Source organism: Heteronotia binoei, chromosome 7, assembly GCF_032191835.1.
Source record: "Heteronotia binoei isolate CCM8104 ecotype False Entrance Well chromosome 7, APGP_CSIRO_Hbin_v1, whole genome shotgun sequence".
NCBI lineage: Eukaryota > Metazoa > Chordata > Lepidosauria > Squamata > Gekkonidae > Heteronotia > Heteronotia binoei.
This window is the reverse complement of record NC_083229.1, coordinates 2,760,138-2,779,426: the sequence shown is the minus strand read 5'-3', so window position 1 is coordinate 2,779,426 and position 19,289 is coordinate 2,760,138. Positions and strand designations below refer to the sequence as shown.

The 19,289-nt window shown below is 50.7% G+C and overlaps 3 protein-coding genes across 3 annotated transcripts in view; 2 read left to right on the top strand and 1 right to left on the bottom strand.

Moving 5' to 3' along the window:
* MFSD3 (major facilitator superfamily domain containing 3) overlaps positions 1-13,033 on the top strand; it is a 16,259-nt gene extending 3,226 nt beyond the window's left edge. The window contains exons 2-5 of the mRNA XM_060243154.1: positions 2,903-3,050; positions 4,644-4,750; positions 7,891-8,000; positions 12,603-13,033. Coding sequence (XP_060099137.1) covers positions 2,903-3,050; positions 4,644-4,750; positions 7,891-8,000; positions 12,603-12,776 — 539 coding nt within the window. The 3' untranslated portion in view covers positions 12,777-13,033. The remainder of the gene's footprint in view (positions 1-2,902; positions 3,051-4,643; positions 4,751-7,890; positions 8,001-12,602) is intronic.
* Positions 1-19,289, bottom strand: part of SLC39A4 (solute carrier family 39 member 4) — a 256,216-nt gene that overhangs the window by 72,400 nt on the left and 164,527 nt on the right. The gene's annotated exons all lie outside the window — the stretch shown is intronic.
* Positions 15,590-19,289, top strand: part of ADCK5 (aarF domain containing kinase 5) — a 41,772-nt gene continuing 38,072 nt past the window's right edge. Inside the window, exon 1 of the mRNA XM_060243152.1 lies at positions 15,590-15,634. Coding sequence (XP_060099135.1) covers positions 15,617-15,634 — 18 coding nt within the window. The 5' untranslated portion in view covers positions 15,590-15,616. The remainder of the gene's footprint in view (positions 15,635-19,289) is intronic.

Genomic DNA, 19,289 nt, shown 5'->3' with positions numbered 1-19,289 from the left:
CTTCAGCATCTGATCTTCCAGGGAACAGTCTGGGTTGATTTCCCTTAGGACTGACTGATTGGATCTTCTTGCAGTCCAAGGGACTCTCAAGAGTCTTCTCCAGCACCACAGCTCAAAAGCATCTATTCTTCTGCGCTCGACCTTCCTTATGGTCCAGCTCTCACAGCCATACATTACTACTGGGAATACCATCGCTTTGGCTATACAGACTTTTGTTGGCAGGGTGATATCTCTACTTTTTATTATACTGCCTAGGTTCGCCATAGCTGTCCTCCCAAGGAGCAAATGTCTTTTAATTTCATGGCTACAGTCACCATCTGCAGTGATCTTGGATCCCAGAAATGTGAAGTCTGTCATTATTTCCATGTCTTCTCCTTCTATTTGCCATGGTGTGATGGGGCCAGATGCCAGGATCTTAGTTTTTTTTTATGTTGAGTTTCAAGCCTACTTTTGTGCTCTCCTCTTTCACCCTCAACAAGAGGTTCTTTAGGTCCTCCTCACTTTCTGCCATTAGAGTGGTGTCATCTGCATATCTGAGGTTGTTGATATTTTCCCCGGCAGTCTTCATTCCGGCTTCTGCTTCATCCAGGCCAGCATTCCGCATGATGTACTTTGCATATAAATTAAATAAGTAGGGTGACAATATACATCCTTGTTGAACTCCGTTTCCTATTCTAAACCAATCAGTTGTTCCATATCCCGTTCTGACAGTTGCTTCTTGACCCTTATACAGGTTTCTCAGGAGACATGAGAGGTGGTCTGGTACTCCCATCTCTTTAAGGACTTGCCACAGTTTGTTGTGATCCACACAATCAAAGGCTTTAGCATAGTCAATGAAACAGAAATAGATGTTCTTCTGATACTCCCGTGCTTTCTCCATAATCCGGTGAATGTTGGCAATTTGATCTCTAGTTCCTCTACCTCTCTGAAACCCAGTTTGAACTTCTGGTAGTTCCCGATCTACGTACTGCTGAAGGCTAGCTTGTAGGATCTTTAACATGACCTTGCTGGCATGTGAAACGAGTGCAATGGTGTGATAGTTTGAACATTCCTTGGCATTACCCTTCTTTGGGATTGGAATATAAACTGACCTTTTCCAATCCTGAGGCCACTGTTGTCTTTTCCAAATTTGTTGACATAATGTGTGCATCACTTTAACAGCATCATCTTTTAGGACTTTGAATCACTCAACTGGGATACCGTCATCTCCGTTCGCTTTGTCGTTAGTAATGCTTTCTAAGGCCTATTTGACTTCACACTCCAGGATGTCTGGTTCAAGGTCACCGATTTCACTGACATGGTTGTCAAGGACATTGTACAATTCTTCTGTGTATTCTTGCCACCTCTTCCTGATCTCTTCTGCTTCTGTTAGGTTCCTACCGTTTTTGTCCTTTATCATGGCCATCTTTGCATGAAACGTTCCCTTGATTTCTCCAATTTTCTTGAAGAGATCTCTTGTCCTTCCCATTCTATTATTTTCCTCTATTGCTTTGCATTGTTCTTTCAGGAAGGCCTCCTTATCTCTCCTTGCTGTTCTCTGGAAATCTGCATTCAGTTGGGTGAATTTTTCCTTTTCACCTTTGCCTTTCGCTTTCCTTCTTTCCTCAGCTATTTGTAAAGCCTCATCAGGCAGCCACTTTGCTTCCTTGCATTTCTTTTATTTTGGGATGGTACTGATTGCTGCCTTCTGTACAATGTCATGAACCTCCGTCCATAGTTCTTCTGGCACTCTGTCTATCGACTCTAGTTCCTTAAACCTATTCTTCACCTCCACTGTATATTCATAAGGGATGTGATCAAGGTCAAACCTGAATGGCCTGATGGCTTCTTCAGTTTAAGCCTGAATTTTGCAATGAGTAGCTCATGATCTGAGCTGCAGTCAGCTCCAGGCCTTGTTTTTGCTGCCTGTAAGGCGCTTTGCCACCTTTGACTGCAGAGTATATAATCATTCTGATTTCTGTGTTGCCCATCGGGCGATGTCCATGTGCAGAGCCGCCTTTTAGGTTGTTGGAAGAGGGTGTTTGCTATGACCAAATGGTTATAGTGACCAACAATTACCAAACCATATAGCAATACAATAATGTGATAATGGTGAGAATACACGAATACATAGAGACGTAGACAAGACTCTCAAAGAGTGCATTCATGGAAGACAGTAGAGCCCCAAAGTACAGGGAGTTGACTTGTAGCTCATGTTTTGACAAATCTTCGAGCAATGGGAAGAAATGGCTCTGAGCTGGTGCCTGTTTGAAGTTAGTTGAGACTTGTGATGAAACATGGGGAGATTACTTCAGTGTTATATGAACATATGAAGCTGCCTTCTATTGAATCAGACCCTCGGTCCATCGAAGTCAGTATTGTCTACTCAGACTGGCAGCGGCTCTCCAGGGTCCCAAGCTGAGGTTTTTCACGCCTCTTTGCCTGGACCCTTTGTAGTTGGAGATGCCAGTGGGGATTGAACCTGGGACCTTCTGCTTACCAAGCAGATGCTCTACCACTGAGCCACCGTCCCTCCCTGTATATAGAAGGGGTGGTTGATACCGATTAACTATGAAGCTGTATGAATTGTGGTTCGTGGATTATTTTGATTTGAAGGAAAATGGAGCAGAGCTTTCCATTGCTTGAAGATTTGTCGAAACAGGAGCTACAAGTCGACTCCCTGCACTTGGGTGCTCTATGATCTTCCACGACTGCATTCTTTGAGAGTCTTGTCTGTGTCTCTGTGTATTTGTGTATTCTCACCATTATCACATTATTGTATTGCTATATAGTCTTAGTAATTGTTGGTCACTGTAACCATTTGTGGTGGTGTGTTTATTCACATACCAGTGACCTCTCTCTGTTGTTAATAATTCCCACCTGGAGGCTGGCAACTCTACCTGGCCTTTCTTTCTCCTTGCAGGTGAACAAGGGGCCACCTCCATGTTCCCGCTCTTCCTCTTGGACCGCAACTTCTCTCCTCGGAAGCTCGGCTTCTGGAACGGGATCGTGGCCACAGTCTTCTCCATCACCGGTTCCTCGTTGGGCGGCCATCTGATGTCCAAGCAGAGGTAACAGCTCAGAGAGGGGGGTTCTGGCCGGGACTTCTGGTCAGTGGTAGAGGATGCTCAATGTCCAGCTCTTCTGCGGGACCAGCTTTCCTTTCCTCTTGGCATCTTCCCCTTTTCCTTCCCTCGGGGTTTTTGGTCAGGGCTTGAGAGGAAGCACCTGCTTCTGTTGCTTCTATGGGAAAGGGGCATTAGTCTTCCTCCAAGATATCGTTGCACAGCATTCATTGTCTCCCCGCAGCATAAGAACATAAGAGAAGCCATGTCGGATCAGGCCAGTGGCCCCTCCAGTCCAACACTCTGTGTCACACAGTGGCCAAAAAAACCCCAGGTGCCATCAGGCGGTCCATCAGTGGGGCCAGGACATTAGAAGCCCTCCCACTGTGCCCCCTCAAGCACCAAGAATACAGAGCATCACTGCCCCAGGAAAGCCAGTTTGGTGTAGTGGTTACGTGTGCGGACTCTTATCTGGGAGAACTGGGTTTGATTCCCCACTCCTCCACTGGCACCTGCTGGAATGGCCTTGGGTCAGCCATAGCTCTGGCAGAAGTTGTCCTTGAAAGGGCAGCTGCTGTGAGAGCCCTCTCAGCCCCACCCACCTCACAGGGTGTCTGTTGTAGGGGAGGGAGATAAAGGAGATTGTGAGCCACTCTGAGCGGAGGGTGGAATATAAATCCAATGTCTTCTTCTTCAGACAGAAGAAGAAGAAGATGATATTGGATTTATATCCCGCCCTCCACTCCGAAGAGTCTCAGAGCGGCTCAGAGAAGAACATGAGAAACCGTGTTGGATTAGGCCAATGGCCCATCCAGTTCAACACTCTGTGTCACACAGTGGCCCAAAACTCAGGTGCCATCAGGAGGTCCATCAGTGGGGCCAGGACACTAGAAGCCCTCCCACTGTGCCACCCCCCAAGCACCAAGAATACAGAGCATCACTTGCCCCAGACAGAGAGTTCCAACAATACCCTGTGGCTAATAGCTACTGATGGACCTCTGCTCCAGATGTTGCTCCAATTCCCTCTTGAAACTGTCCATACTTGTAGCCGCCACTACCTCCTGCGAGAGTGAATTCCGCTGTGGCATATCGAGAAGCAGATCTTTCCAAAAGAAGACCTGGGATTCTGCCTCCTTCACCTCGAGGCTAGGACTGCCAGCTCTGGGAGGGGGAAATACCTGGAGATTTAGGGGGGGGGGGCGCCTAGGGAGGGCGGGTTTAGGGGAGGGGAAGGGAATGCCATAAACTCCACCTTCCCAAGGAGCCACTTTCTCACGGCGAACGGTTGCCAGGAGATCAGGTATGATTCTGGGAGATCTTTGGCCACCGCCTGGAGGTTGGCAACCCCATTTAAGGCCGAGATAGCAGAGGACCGGGGAAGGCAACGGCAGACCACCCCGTAAAAAAAGCCCGCTGTGAAAACGTCGCGAGGGCAGCGTCGCCCCAGAGTCAGAAGCGACCGGTGCTTGCGCAGGGGGAAGCATGCCATCCGTCACTGCCACGCACCCCTTTTGCGATCAGCGAGACGTCCAGGAGCCCCCGTGAGGCTTTATTGCCCTGCCTGAGGACCCCCCCCCCCTTGTGGCTTGTTCTTCCCAGGCGCCCACTGGCCCTTCTGAAGACCTTGCTGGTGCTCCGAATCTGCGGCCTGCTCTTTCAGACCCTGCTGACGGCCGTCTACACAGACAGAGTGTCCGCCTTTGAAGGTGAGTGGCGAGGGGGAGGCTGAGCCGGCACAGCTTTTCCGGCCGGGTCTTCCACACCGGCTGTTCAGGAGGCCAGCGCTGCAGCCAGCCCTCCTCCTGGGCATCTCGGCCAGAGGAAGATGCCTCTCTCCTCTGACCGGCCACGGCTCTCCCGGGTCTCCTCCAGTGGACCCCAGCGCCTGAGCTCTTCTCCTTCACCACCTTAGTTTAACAAGCAACTGGAGTCGAATGAAACAGGAGTCAAGTTTCACCTTTAAGACCAACTTTGTTTTATTCAGAACGTAAGCTTTCGCATGCTCTCTAAGCACAGCAGGGAGAAATGTAAAGTTCTGCATTTAGGTAGGAAAAACCCAATGCATGGTTATAGGATGGGGGAGACTTGTCTTAGGAGTAGTCTGTGCGAAAAGGATCTAGGGGTCTTTAGTGGATCATACACTGAACACGAGTCAACAGCGTGATGCGGTGGCTAAAAAGGCAAATGCAATTTTGGGTTGTATCAACAGAAGTCTAGTGTCCAGATCACGTGATGTGATGGTATCGCTTTACTCTGCTCTGGTAAGACCTCACCTGGAGTATTGTGCTCAGTTTTGGGCACCACATTTTAACAAGGATATAGACAAGCTGGAACAGGTCCAGAGGAGGGCGACAAAGATGGTGAGGGGTCTGGAGACCAAGTCCTATGAGGAAAGGTTGAAGGAGCTGGGGATATTTAGCCTGGAAAGGAGGCGGCTGAGAGGTGATAGGATCACCATCTTCAAGTACGTGAAGGGCTGTCATCTAGAGGATGGTGTGGAATTGTTTTCTGTGGCCCCAGAAGGTAGGACCAGAACCAACGGGTTGAAATTAAATCAAAAGAGTTTCTGACTCAACATCAGGAAGAACTTCCTGACCGTTACAGCGATTCCTCAGTGGAACAGGCTTCCTCGGGAGGTGGTGGGGTCTCCTTCCTTGGAGGTTTTTAAACAGAGGCTAGATGGCCATCTGACAACAATGAAGATCCTGTGAATTTAGGGGGAGGTGTTTGTGAGTTTCCTGCATTGTGCAGGGGGTTGGACTAGATGACCCTAGAGGTCCCTTCCAACTCTTATGATTCTGTGATTCATCAGATGAGGAATCCAGTACAGTGAGCAAAGCCACATATAGCTGGTAGTCAGTGGCTCAGAATGCAAACTGATACAAATTTAAGATCCAATGGCAGTATAGTAACATTATCTGGTAGGGAGTGGTTTAGAATGCAAAATGGTACAAATTTAAGATTCAGTGATAGAATAGTAAAATTAACAAACTGAACAAACCTTTGATTTGAGTAGCATGAGCATGCAAAAGCAATAAAACAGTAATACGTCAAAATGTGAGAATTAGGGTTTGTAGAATCTTTCGGGATCAAGTGCCGTGTTCTACTGGAGAAAGTTTTCCTTCCAGTCGTTTCGTTCTCAGCTGCGGAGAACATCCTCAGTGGCGTTGCAGCCGGAGCAGGTGCTCAGACCTTCTTGGCTGCTGTGCATTGTAGAAAGATTCTACAAACCCTAATGATGTTACCAGCCGTGAAAACCTGAAATCTTTGAAAATGTGAGAATGTCTGTTAATGACTATATTGTATTAAGCCTGGGTCAAAAGGAAGGTATATCTCAGAATATTTCCCTTCCAACTAATTTACCTTTTAACATGTAACATAATTATAGTTTGCCATTAGGAGAAAAATACATTAAAATTAGTGGGAGATGGGTTCAGTATATGTAATGGGATAAACAGCCAATATCCCTGTTTGAGAATGTCAATATAGCTAAAAGAGAACTACACTGGATAGTGATGTCCTTGTCCACCTAATTTACTTTTTAACATGTAAACATCATTCTAGTTTGCCATAGAAAAAAAAGAATACAGTAAAATATAGTGAAAATGGGTTAAGTATATGCGATGAGATAAATAGCCAATATCCCTATTCTGAGTATGTCAATACAAAAAATCATTGATACACTATTCTAAAAGAGAAATACATTTGGAATACTGTGGATGTATAGCTATACTCACTGAGGGTGAGTTTAGCATCTGTAATGAGATAAAAAAGCCAATATCCCAGTTCAGTCCTGGGGAGGTGTTTGTTCCAAGTTTCATCATAATTTGTAATTCAGCAGTTTCTCTCTCCATTCTGTTCTTGAAGTCCCTTTGCCGTAAAACAGCTACCTTGAGGTCATCCATCGAATGCTTTGGAAGGTTAAAGTGTACTGTGATTTATTTTGAGGCTGGTTAGCACGGAACCCTCTGGGGTTTTCTCCTGTCTCCCACCTGGGGATTGGCAACCCTGGGGGGGAAGGAATTATGGGGCAGGAGAACAAGAGTGGAGACTGTCAGAATGGGGGGGGGGGGCACACCATTCCATGGTCAGAAGTTTCTGTCCTCATCCTACAGTCTACCTGCAAATCTGCAGGTATATGCCAGGCTGGCGTCAGCGTACTCTCAAGCGAAGTAGCTGTCTACTTCCCCAACATGCCATTTCCCTGCCTGCACACCTGTGAGGGCTTCGCCACCCATGCCAGTTGGGTGTAGGGGTGAAGTGCGCGGACTCTTATTCTGGGAGAACCGGGTTTGATTCCCCACTCCTCCGCTTGCAGCTGCTGGAACGGCCTTGGGTCAGCTACAGCTCTGGCAGAGCTGTCCTTGAAAGGGCAGCTTCTGTCAGAGCTCTCGCAGCCCCAGCCACCTCACAGGGTATCTGTTGTGTGTGTGGGGGGGGTGTAGAAATGGTGAGCCGCTCTGAGATGCTGAGATTCAGAGCAGAGGGCGAGATATAAATCCAATACCGGCATCCTCATCATGCCTCCAGCTGCACCCACTGGCCAGTGCCGACAGGGAAAGATGACTTTGGGGATGGGCAGCCAGAGGGCTCTCTCTAGCAGGGCAGGGAGGGATGACAGGCAGGGAATGAGAGCCCTCTCAGCCTCACCCAGATCACAGGGGGTCTGTCGTGGGGGGAGAAGACATAGGAGCTTGTAAGCTGCTCTTGAGTCTCTAATTCAGAGAGAAGGGCGGGGTATAAATCTGCATTCATCGTCGTCTTCTTCAAGCACCCCTCCCTCAGCATCCCACAATCCACCTCGAGGCCATTCCAGGCGAGCTGAGTCCTCTCTCTTTCTCTGCAGCGGCCGCCGTGTTGAGCATCTGCATCCAGCACTTCTTTGCCGGGGTAGTCACCACTCTGACGTTTAGCATTATGATGCACTGCACCCAGAAGGCGGACGAGAGCATACAGGTACCGTCCCGGCTATTTTCGTTTATTTAATCTCAGAGCTGGAAGGGAACCCCCACGGTCATCTAGCCCGACTCCCGGGCAATGCAGGAACTACAGCTATAATATCCCCAACGAGGAACTACAACTATAATATCCCCATCCAATCAGTACTTTAAAACCCCAAACGATGAAGCATCCGCCAGCTCACCAGGGAGACTATTCCAGTGCTGAACACACCTCACTGTCAGGAAGTTCTTCCTCAAAGTCAGATGAAACCTCCTGTGCTGTGGGCCAAGTCCTGCCAGGCAATATGGCTGAAAACGTGTCTGCCCCATCCTCCGCAGGTATTGGAAGGTGGCGGTCGACAGGTCACCTTGCGAGCCTCTCTTCTCCCAACACAGAGATTCCTGGCTCCTTCAGCCTCCCCAGAGCCCTCCCCAGCTTTGTTGTCCTCTGCTGGACTTCTTCCCAGGTGGAAGGGACCTCCAGGGTCATCTAGTCCAACCCCCTGCACAATGCAGGAAACTCACAAACACCTCCCCCTAAATTCACAGGATCTTCATTGCTGTCAGATGGCCATCTAGCCTCTGTTGAAAAACCTCCAAGGAAGGAGAGCCCACCACCTCCCAAGGAGGAAGCCTGTTCCACTGAGGAACCTGTCATAGAATCATATGGAAGGGGTCTCCAGGGCCATCTAGTCCAACCCCCTGCACAATGCAGGAAACTCACAAACCCCTCCCCCTTAATTCACAGGATCCTCATTACTGTCAGATGGCCATCTAGCCTCTGTTGAAAAACCTCCAAGGAAGGAGAGCCCACCACCTCCCAAGGAGGAAGCCTGTTCCACTGAGGAACCTGTCATAGAATCATATGGAAGGGGTCTCCAGGGCCATCTAGTCCAACCCCCTGCACAATGCAGGAAACTCACAAACCCCTCCCCCTAAATTCACAGGATCCTCATTACTGTCAGATGGCCGTCTAGCCTCTGTTGAAAAACCTCCAAGGAAGGAGAGCCCACCACCTCCCAAGGAGGAAGCCTCTTCTACTGAGGAACCGCTCTAACGGTCAGGAGGTTCTTCCAAATATTGATCCGGAAACTCTTCTGATTTAATTTCAACCCATTGGTTCTGGTCCGACCTTCTAGGGCTGCAGAAAACAATTCCACATCATCCTCTATAGGACAGCCCTTCAAGTCCTTGAAGATAGTGATCCTATCACCTCTCAGCCGCCTCCTCTCCAGGCTAAACATCCTTCCTGAACTGCGGATCGTACCAGAAGCTGTGGGCATTTGAGCTGGGGAGGGGGGCAGGGTGGATCTCCAGGGTCAGTTGACATGACTGAGTAACACCTTTTGTTTATGCAGAGGTGTTCCCCCCCCCCCCCTGACAAGTATACAAAGTTCTTCCTGGTCTAGAACTCAGTTTTAGGCTTGCCAATCCCCAAGTCCCAGCGGGGGATCCCCCGGTTTTGCAGGCTCCTTCCCGCCCCCAATCAGCTGGTCGGTGGGGGGAAGCCCCACCCTCAGCCTGGCACCTGCCTTTCCACTTTAGAGCTAGAGGAGCCTTGGAAAGGCTTCCTTTCTGGATGGTGTGTCTGTGCCTTTAAATCTAGGACCCAGCCTGGCTGAATGGGGGTGGGGTGAGCCAGTAGAACAAGATGGCTGCTCCCAATTAGCTGTGAAGCTGTAGCACTCCAGAGACCCTCTGTTTGTTTCATAATCCTTTTACAAGATGTGTGCATAGTAAAGGAGGAACTAGTAAAGGAGGAACTTGAGGGGAGGGACGGTGGCTCAGTGGTAGAGCATCTGCTTGGGAAACAGAAGGTCCCAGGTTCAATTCCCGGCATCTCCAACTAAAAAGGGTCCAGGCAAATAGGTGTGAAAAACCTCAGCTGGAGACCCTGGAGAGCCGCTGCCAGTCTGAGAAGACAATACTGATTTTGATGGACCAAAGGTCTGATTCAGTAGAAGGCAGCTTCATATGTTCATATGTAGAACCCTTGCTTTCCCTGTGTTAGTCTGATAGAACTTGAAACTTCAGCAACTCGTGAGTAAACTGCCCAGCGAGACCACACAAGTGTGGGATCGCAGACTGTTTATTTGGGCTGGTTTCTCTTTCTGTGTGTGTGTGAGAGCGAGAGAAAGAGAGGGTACAGAGACATGGGCTGCTTGGCTATGAGGAAATGAAGGCTGTATTCAGGGGAACTGCACTGCTGTATTTTTACTTATTTTAGGGAATGTGAAAGTCTCCTGGCTCCACCCCAAAGTCCCCAGATATTTTCTGAGTTAGACTTGGCAACCCTACCCAGTTTCCAATAGTAGTTGCTCAGCAGTTGCCCAGCAATTTCATTGAGGGCCCACTAGTTCTTGTGTTGTGAGAAAGGGAGAAAAGGACTCCCTTTCTCTGCCTTCTCCATCCCATGCAGAATCTTGTAAACCTCTATCATGTCACCCCGCAGTCGATGTTTCTCCAAGCTAAAGAGCCCCAAGCGTTTTAACCTTTCTTCATAGGGAAGGTGTTCCAACCCTTTAATCATTCTAGTTGCCCTTTTCTACACTTTTTCCAATGCTATAATATCCTTTTTGCGGTGCGGTGACCAGAATTGTACACAGTATTCCAAATGAGACCGAACCATCGATTTATACAGGGGCATTATGACACTGGCTGATTTGTTTTCAGTTCCCTTCCTAATATTTCCCAGCATGACGCTGGCTTTTTTTTATTGCAATCGCACACTGTCTTGACATTTTCAGGCCCCTAGGCACTCAAAATCTTGGGGGGAGGGGCCTTCCAAATTATCTCAGAGTTGGAGTGCCTGTCCCATTCAAATCTTGCTCATCATACAGTCAACAGACTATAATTTTGTCCCTTAGTGATTAAAACATAAGAACATAAGAGAAGCCATGTTGGCCCCTCCAGTCCAACACTCTGTGTCCCCCTCCAGTCCAACACTCTGTGTCGCATAAGAGAAGCCATGTTGGATCAGGCCAATGGCCCCTCCAGTCCAACACTCTGTGTCACACAGTGGCCAATATATATATACACATACACTGTGGCTAATAGCCACTGATGGACGTCTGCTCCATATTTTTATCCAATCCCCTCTTGAAGCTGGCTATGCTTGTAGCCGCCATCACCTCCTGTGGCAGTGAATTCCACATGTTAATCACCCTTTGGGTGAAGAAGGACTTCCTTTTATCTGTTTTAACCTGTCTGCTCAGCAATTTCATTGAATGCCCACGAGTTCTTGTATTGTGAGAAAGGGAGAAAAGGACTTCTTTCTCTACTTTCTCCATCCCATGCATTATCTTGTAAACCTCTATCATGTCACCCCGCAGTCGATGTTTCTCCACACTAAAGAGCCCCAAGCACTTTAACCTTTCTTCATAGGGAAAGTGTTCCAGTCCTTTAATCATTCTAGTTGCCCTTTTCTGGACTTTTCCCAATGTAAAAATATCTTTTTTGAGGTGCGGTGACCAGAATCGCACACAGTATTCCAAATGAGACCGCACCATCGATTTATACAGGGGCATTATGATACTGGCTTGTTTTGTTTTCGATTCCCTTCCCAATAATCCCCAGCATAGCACTGGCCTTTTTTTTATTGAAGTCGCACACTGTCTTGACATTTTCAGCGAGTTATCTACTACGACCCCAAGATCCCTCTTGGTCAGTCTCTCTTTTGGGCCCTGGGAGGGCTGTAGGGTTGCCAACATCCAGGTGAGGCGTGGGGATCTCCTGGAATCACAACAGATCTCCCAAAGGTGGAAATCAGTCCCCCTGGAGGAAAAGGCTTCTATGGTGGGGAGACTGTATGCCCTACCACCCTACTGAGGTCTCTCATCTCCCCATACGCTGTCCCCTTTAGGCTTCATCCCCCCAGATTTCCAGGAATTCCCCAGCACAAAGTTTGCCAACACTATACTTCTGCAATTTTGGGCTGTGTCAACAGGAGTATAGTGTCCAGATCACGTCAGATGGTTTTGCTTGACTCTGCTCTGGTAAGACCTCACCTGGAGTATTGTGTTCAGTTTGGGGCACCACATTTTAAGAAGGATATAGACAAGCTGGAACAGGTCCAGAGGAGGGCGACGAAGATGGTGAGGGGTCTGGAGACCAAGTCCTATGAGGAAAGGAGCTGGGCATGTTTAGCCTGGAGAGGAGGCAGCTGAGAGGTGATAGGATCACCGTCTTCAAGTACTTGAAGGGCTGTCCTTTAGAGGATGGTGTGGAATTGTTTTCTGTGGCCCCAGAAGGTCGGACCAGAACCAATGGGTTGAAATTAAATCAGAAGAGTTTCCGGCTCAACATGAGGAAGAACTTCCTGTCCGTTAGAGCGGTTCTTCAGTGGAAAAGGTTTCCTCCTGGGGAGCTGGTGGGCTCTCCTTCCTTGGAGGTTTTTAAACAGAGGCTAGATGGCCATCTGACAGCGATGCGGATCCTGTGGATGAAGATCCTCCCTCTCTGCTTAAAGGGGAGGGAGATTTAGGGGGAGGGGAGGTATCTGTGAGTTTCCTGCCTTGCGCAAGGGGTTGGACTAGATGACCCTGGAGGCCCCCTTCCAACTCTTTGATTCTTAGTTGCTGCCCGCTGTGCTGAGCACTGTCTGTTCTTCCTCCTCCAGGCCACACACTACAGCTTCCTGGCCACTCTGGAAGTGCTGGGCAAGCTCCTCTTCAGCTCCCTGGTGGGGAGCTTGGTGGACTGGCTGGGCTTCACCGCCTCCTTCTGGATCTTCCTCTCCTTCTCCCTCACGTCGGTCTTCTACACTCTGCGAGGATCCCTGGCGGGAAGCTGAGCACTGGAGAGCCGCCACCCAGAGAGAACGCCACGGGCCAGATCCAGGGCTCAGGGGGCCTCCGGAGGAATTGATGGGAGGGGAGGAGCAGAGGGCAAGGAGCACCATCAGCATAGCCAGCTTCAAGAGGGGATTGGGGATCTCCGGAGCTGTTTTCCCAGATGGAAGCAGGAGGATAACAAAAGCTGGGACCTGCTCCACTGCCTTTGCCAGCCAGGCGGCGGCTCTGAGCCTCAATAAAGCGGCTGCACCTTGAACTCGGTTCCTTTTGAGTCCTTGAGCAGCAGCAGCAGTCCCCTCCTTCCCGTGGGCGGGAGTGGATGAAGAAGATAAGAAGAAGATACTGGATTTATATCCCATCCTCCACTCCGATATCTCAGAGCAGTCACAGTCTCCTTTATCTTCCTCCCGTGGCGCAGAGTGTTCAAGCTGCAGTCCTAAGCTCCGCTCACGACCTGAGTTCGATCCCCGGCGGAAGCTGGGTTTTCAGGTAGCCGGCTCGAGGTTGACTCAGCCTTCCGAGGTGGGTCAATTGAGTCCCCGGCTTGCTGGGGGAGAGGTGTAGATGACCGGGGAAGGCAATGGCAAAACACCCCGTCAAAAGTCTGCCGTGAAAACGTTGTGAAAGCAACGTCACCCCAGAGTCGGAAATGACTGGTGCTTGCACAGGGGACCTTTCCTTCCCACAACAGACGCCTTGTGAGGTGGGTGGGACTGAGAGAGCTCTCCTAGAAGCTGTCTTTTCAAGGACAACTCCTGCTGTGAGTCTGTTGTGAGTGAGGAAGGGAAAGGAGATTGTGAGCAGTTCTGAGACTCTGAATGAAGGGCAGAATAGAAATCCAATGTCATAGTCTTCTTCAACTCCCTGCACAATGCAGGAAACTCTCAAATACCTCCCCACCACAAACATATATCCCCAGTAGCCCCTGCAGAAATTGCATGCATAGAAACTTGCTTACACGTACACAGCAGTATGGACCACAGTCTCCCGAATCATTTATCCAAGGAAGGCAGGGAACCCTTTTGTAAGGTTAAGGTAAAAGGAAAGGTCCCCTGTGCAAGCACCAGTCGTTTCGGACTCAGGGGTGACACTGCATCGCGATGTTTTCACAGCAGACTTTTTGCGGAGTGGTTTGCCATTGCCTTCCCCAGTCATTCTATGCTTTCCCCCAGCAAGCTGGGAACTCATTTGACCGGCCTCGGAAGGATGGAAGGCGGAGTCAACCTTGAGCCGGCGACCTGAAAACCCAGCTTCCACTGGGGATCGAACTCAGGTGGTGAGCAGAGCTTCGGACTGCAGCTTTACCACTCTGCGCCACGGGGCTCTCATATTCACATAAATCCAGTAGCAAAATCCCAGTCCAGGACACAAGATCATTTCCTTCACTGAAACTGGATAAGATGCAATTTCCAAGTTTGGGCATAAGAACATAAGAGAAGCCATGTTGGATCAGGCTAATGGCCCATCCAGTCCAACACTCTGTGTCACACAGTGGCCAAATATATATATATATATATATATATATATACACACACACACACACACACACACACACACACACATAGGTATACACATTGTGGCTAATATCCACTGATGGACCTCTGCTCCATAAGTTTATCCAATTCCTTCCTGAAGCTATCTATGCTTGTAGCTGCCACCACCTCCTGTGGCAGTGAATTCCACGCGTTAATCACCCTTTGGGTGAAGAAGCACTTCCTTTTATCCGTTTTAACCCACAAGATACATATCTAATGAAGACTATCCCTAAAAAGGTAAAGGTAGTCCCTTGTGCAAGCACCAGTCGTTTCTGACTCTGGGGTGACGTTGCTTTCACAACGTTTTCACTGCAGACTTTTTACAGGGTGGTTTGCCATTGCCTTCCCCAGTCATCTACGCTTTCCCCCAGCAAGCTGGGTACTCATTTTACCGACCTTGGAAGAATGGAAGGCTGAGTCAACCTCAAGCCGCCTACCTGAAAACTCAGCTTCTGCCAGGGATTGAACTCGGGTCGTGAGCAGAGCTTAGGGCTGCAATACTCTGTGCCACGGGGCTCTTAAGGTCAAGGTAGTCCCCTGTGCAAGCAGCAGTCGTTTCTGTTTCTGGGGTAACGTTACTTTCACAACGTTTTCACGGCAGACTTTTTACCGGGTGGTTTGCCATTGCCTTCCCCGGTCATCTCCGCTTTCCCCCCAGCAAGCTGGGGACTCCTTTGACCGACCTCGGAAGGATGGAAGGCTGAGCCAACCTGGAGCCGGCTACCTGGAAAACCCAGCTTCCGCCGGGGATCGAACTCAGGTCGCGAGCAGAGCTTGGGACTGCAGTGCTGCAGCTTTAACACTCTGCGCCACGGGGCTCTTTTGTAAGGTGCGATCCTATTCACCCGCGCAGAAAAGTCTGCAGCAGGGCTGGTCCAAAAAAGCCCCCAAACCCTCCAAGTCAAGAGCGCGATCCTTGTGCAACGACGCCTTTGATTTCCACCAAGTCTGACCCATTTCTGGAGAACAAAAGAGACGCAACGCAGACAACGTGTGAACGCGCCGCGCCCAAACACGCGGCTGACTCCCTTTCCCGGGCGCGGCAAGACGCGCTCTGTTGCGGTGACGTCACCGCCCAGCGGGCGTGGCCTCGCCAGCAAGCCCCTCCCCCCGAGGCGAGCTAAGGCGCGCCCCGGCCCCGCCCACTCAGCCGCGCGCGCGGAGGGCGAGGAGGCGTGGCCACGAGGGCCGGCCGGGCCAATGGGCGGGCGGGGAGGAGCGGCGCGCGAGGGCCAGTGGCGTGAGGGGCGGGGCTGCAGCCGGGGAAGGAGCAGGCTGGAGCCCGTCAGGGGCAGAGCGGCGCCATGGAGCTGCGCCGGACGGTGAGCAGGACCGCTCTTCCCTCCCTCTCTCTCTCCCTCCCTCCCTCCCAGGTCAGGCGGGCTGCACCCGACACGGAACTACCGTGCACGTGTGAATGCCTGCAAGTCCCGTGCAAGCCCGCCTCGGGCTCCCAAAGCTCCCGTTTTGCTGCAGTGGATGCCTGGAGCCTCTCGGCCTGGCAGGGGTGCTCTTAGGACCGGGGACTGCCTCTCCTCCTTCTCTCCCCTTGCAAGGCCGGGAAGAGCAGCTGGGGGAGCGGGGTGGGGTGGGGTGGGGGGTGGGACGGTTCCCTCTAAGCTGCAGAGGCTTGTGTGCAAAAATGCTCATTTGGGAGCTCCTGGCATGAAGGTTGGGAGCTGCTGCATGAATGAGCGTGCCTCTGGGGGTCCTCCTTCCTGAGCTGAGACAAAAAGGTGTGAGCCGGAGGCTTAAAAACCTGGGAGCTGGCTCAGCTGAGAGGAAACGCTGGCGGCAACCAATGCTGCAGGGTCTTGGGAGCAAAAATTCTCATTTGGGAGCTCCTGGCATGAAGGTTGGGAGCTGCTGCATGAACGAGCGTGCCTCTGGGGGTCCTCCTTCCTGAGCTGAGACAAAAAGGTGTGAGCCGGAGGCTTAAAAACCTGGGAGCTGGCTCAGCTGAGAGGAAACGCTGGCGGCAACCAATGCTGCAGGGTCTTGTGAGCAAAAATTCTCATTTGGGAGCTCCTGGCATGAAGGTTGGGAGTGCTGCATGAATGAGCGTGCTCTGGGGTCCTCCTTCCTGAGCTGAGACAAAAAGGTGTGAGCCAGGGGCTTAAAAACCTGGGAGCTGGCTCACGCTGACTCAGCTGAGATGGAACGCTGGCGGCAACCAATGCTGCAGAGTCTTGTGAGCAAAAATTCTCATTTGGGAGCTCCTGGCATGAAGGTTGGGAGCTGCTGCATGAATGAGCGTGCCTCTGGGGGTCCTCCTTCCTGAGCTGAGACAAAAAGGTGTGAGCTGGAGGCTTAAAAACCTGGGAGCTGGCTCAGCTGAGAGGAAACGCTGGCGGCAACCAATGCTGCAGGGTCTTGGGAGCAAAAATTCTCGTATGTGAGCTGCTGGCATGAAGGTTGGGAGCTGCTGCATGAATGAGCGTGCTCTGGGGGTCCTCCTTCCTGAGCTGAGACAAAAAGGTGTGAGCTGGAGGCTAAAAACCTGTGAGCTGGCTCACGCTAACTCAGCTTAGAAGGAAGGAAAGGCCTCCTGCAGAGTACTGTGCAAGGAAGGGCGGGCGGGCTGGCTGGCCAGGGAGTGGGGGGCTCCTGTTCTCTGTCCTGCCCCGGGTGGGGGTGGCCCAGCTGCGATGCACCCCAGCGGGACTTTGGCCTGGCCCCCTGACTCCCCTGAGCTTCTCAGTGCAGGCTGCCCTCTTCAAAGCGCTTCTTCCCCGAATAGCTGGTGGGAAATGCCTCGGAAAGGACTGCAGTGCAAAGGTGGAGCCCAGTTGGGCACCTGGAAGCCCAACCAGGTTGCATCCCCCGGAGGGAACAAGCTTTCCCGTGCAGGTGTCCTTCTTCGGAGATAGCAAAACAGGAATTCCATTCATTGCACTCAAAGAAGAGCGCATGCTCCTGAAAACTCATCCCTCGAATAAAACTCTGCTGGTTTTAAAGGTTCTGATCGCAGCACGTACAGCTTGTCAAGGAGGAGGGCTCTTGCAATGCGCAGTTGACGCCAGGGGCTGGAAGGGACGGTGGCTCAGTGGCAGAGCATCTGCTTGGTAAGCAGAAAATCCCAGGTTCAATCCCCGGCATCTCCAAAGAAATAGGCTCCAGGCAAGTAGGCGTGAAAAACCTCAGCTTGAGACCCTGGAGAGCCGCTGCCAGTCTGAGAAGACAATACTGACTTTGATGGACGGAGGGTCTGATTCAGTAGAAGGCAGCTTCATATGTTCATATGTCCAAGGGACCCTCTGGGTGCTGGCTGAGAGGGCATACACCAGGCAAGCAGTAGCTGTTCCCCTTGTCTGCGAATCAAAGAGGCTGCAAAACGGACACCCTCCGCGGGCTCTGATGCTCCGAGAACCTCTGTTTTCATTTTGTTAAGAGAAGCAAGCGTTGATGCGCATCGGCCATCCAATTCTTGCAAGCTAGAAGCTGGGGAGGATGGGAAGTTTGCAGTAGCCAGGCCGTGAGCCTGGCTCCTTGGACCAGTTGTGGCCCAGAGTAGTTGCCACATTTGAGTATCGAGAGAGAACTTCCCTGCTGATGTGGCTTGCGTTTGTGGCTTTATAGAGTGGAGGATTTTGTCTCTGGGCCTGTGGAGCCTCAAAGAAACCACTTTGCTTTCCCACAAAGCTGCACTTGGCTAGTTTTGCCCCTTCTGCAGTGAAGTTCTGTCTCCCCCAGAGCCAGCTAGGATGGGGTGATTCATTAAATTGAATAAATAAATAATATCTGCTGGAAGCTGGCTCTCTGTTGTTGCTGTGGTCCAGCAGAGGGCCAATGGACTGGGCTAGAATATGCACCATTTGAAGCTGGCTTCTGGGGGAAAGCAGACTGGGGTGAGCTGCTCCCCATGCCGCACCCACCTCACAGGGTGTCTGTTGTGGGGGGAGATGATATAGGACAGGGGTGACCAAACTGTGGCTCAGGAGCCAAGTGTGGCTCTTTCATACATATTGTGTGGCTCTTGAAACCGCCACTGACCCATCACCTGGCTTGGAGAACAGGTTTCTCTCTTTCAATCACTTCTCCAAGCCAGCCAGCAGCTTGGAGAATGCATTTGAAGTTGCTTTCTTTCCACCTCTCTCTCCCTCCTCCATCTGTTTGCCTTCCCTCTTTCCTCACCCTATTTGCCTTCCTGCCTGCTTCCCTCCCTTCCTGCCCTCCTCAAACATCTGACGTTCATGTCTTGCAGCTCTCAGACATCTGACATTTATTCTATGTGGCTCTTGCATTAAGCAAGTTTGGCCACCCCTGAGATCAACAGTGTGATGCGGTGGCTAAAAAGGCAAATGCAATTTTGAGCTGTATCAACAGAAGTATAGTGTCCAGATCACGTGATGTGATGGTATCGCTTTACTCAGCTCTGGTAAGACCTCACCTGGAGTCTTGTGTTCAGTTTTGGGCACCACATTTTAAGAAGGATCTAGACAAGCTGGAACGGGTCCAGAGGAGGGCGATGAAGGTGGTGAGGGGTCTGGAGACCAAGTCCTATGAGGAAAGGTTGAAGGAGCTGGGGATGTTTAGCCTGGAGAGGAGGCAGCTGAGAGGTGATAGGATCACCATCTTCAAGGACTTGAAGGGCTGTCCTATAGAGGATGGTGTGGAATTGTTTTCTGTGGCCCCGGAAGGTAGGACCAGAACCAATGGGCTGAAATCAAATCAAAAGAGTTTCCGCCTCAACATTAGGAAGAACTTCCTGACCGTTAGAGCGATTTCTCAGTAGAACAGGCTTCCTCAGGAGGTGGTAGGCTCGCCTTCCTTGGCGGTTTCTCAACAGAGGCTAGATGGCCAGCTGACAGCAACGAAGATCCTGTGAATTTAGGGGGAGAGGTTTGTGAGTTTCCTGCATTGTGCAGGGGGTTGGACTAGATGACCCTGGAGGTCCCTTCCCACTCTATGATATAGGAGATTGTAAGCTGCTCTGAGACTCTGATTCAGAGAGAAGGGTGGAGTTTAAATCTGCAG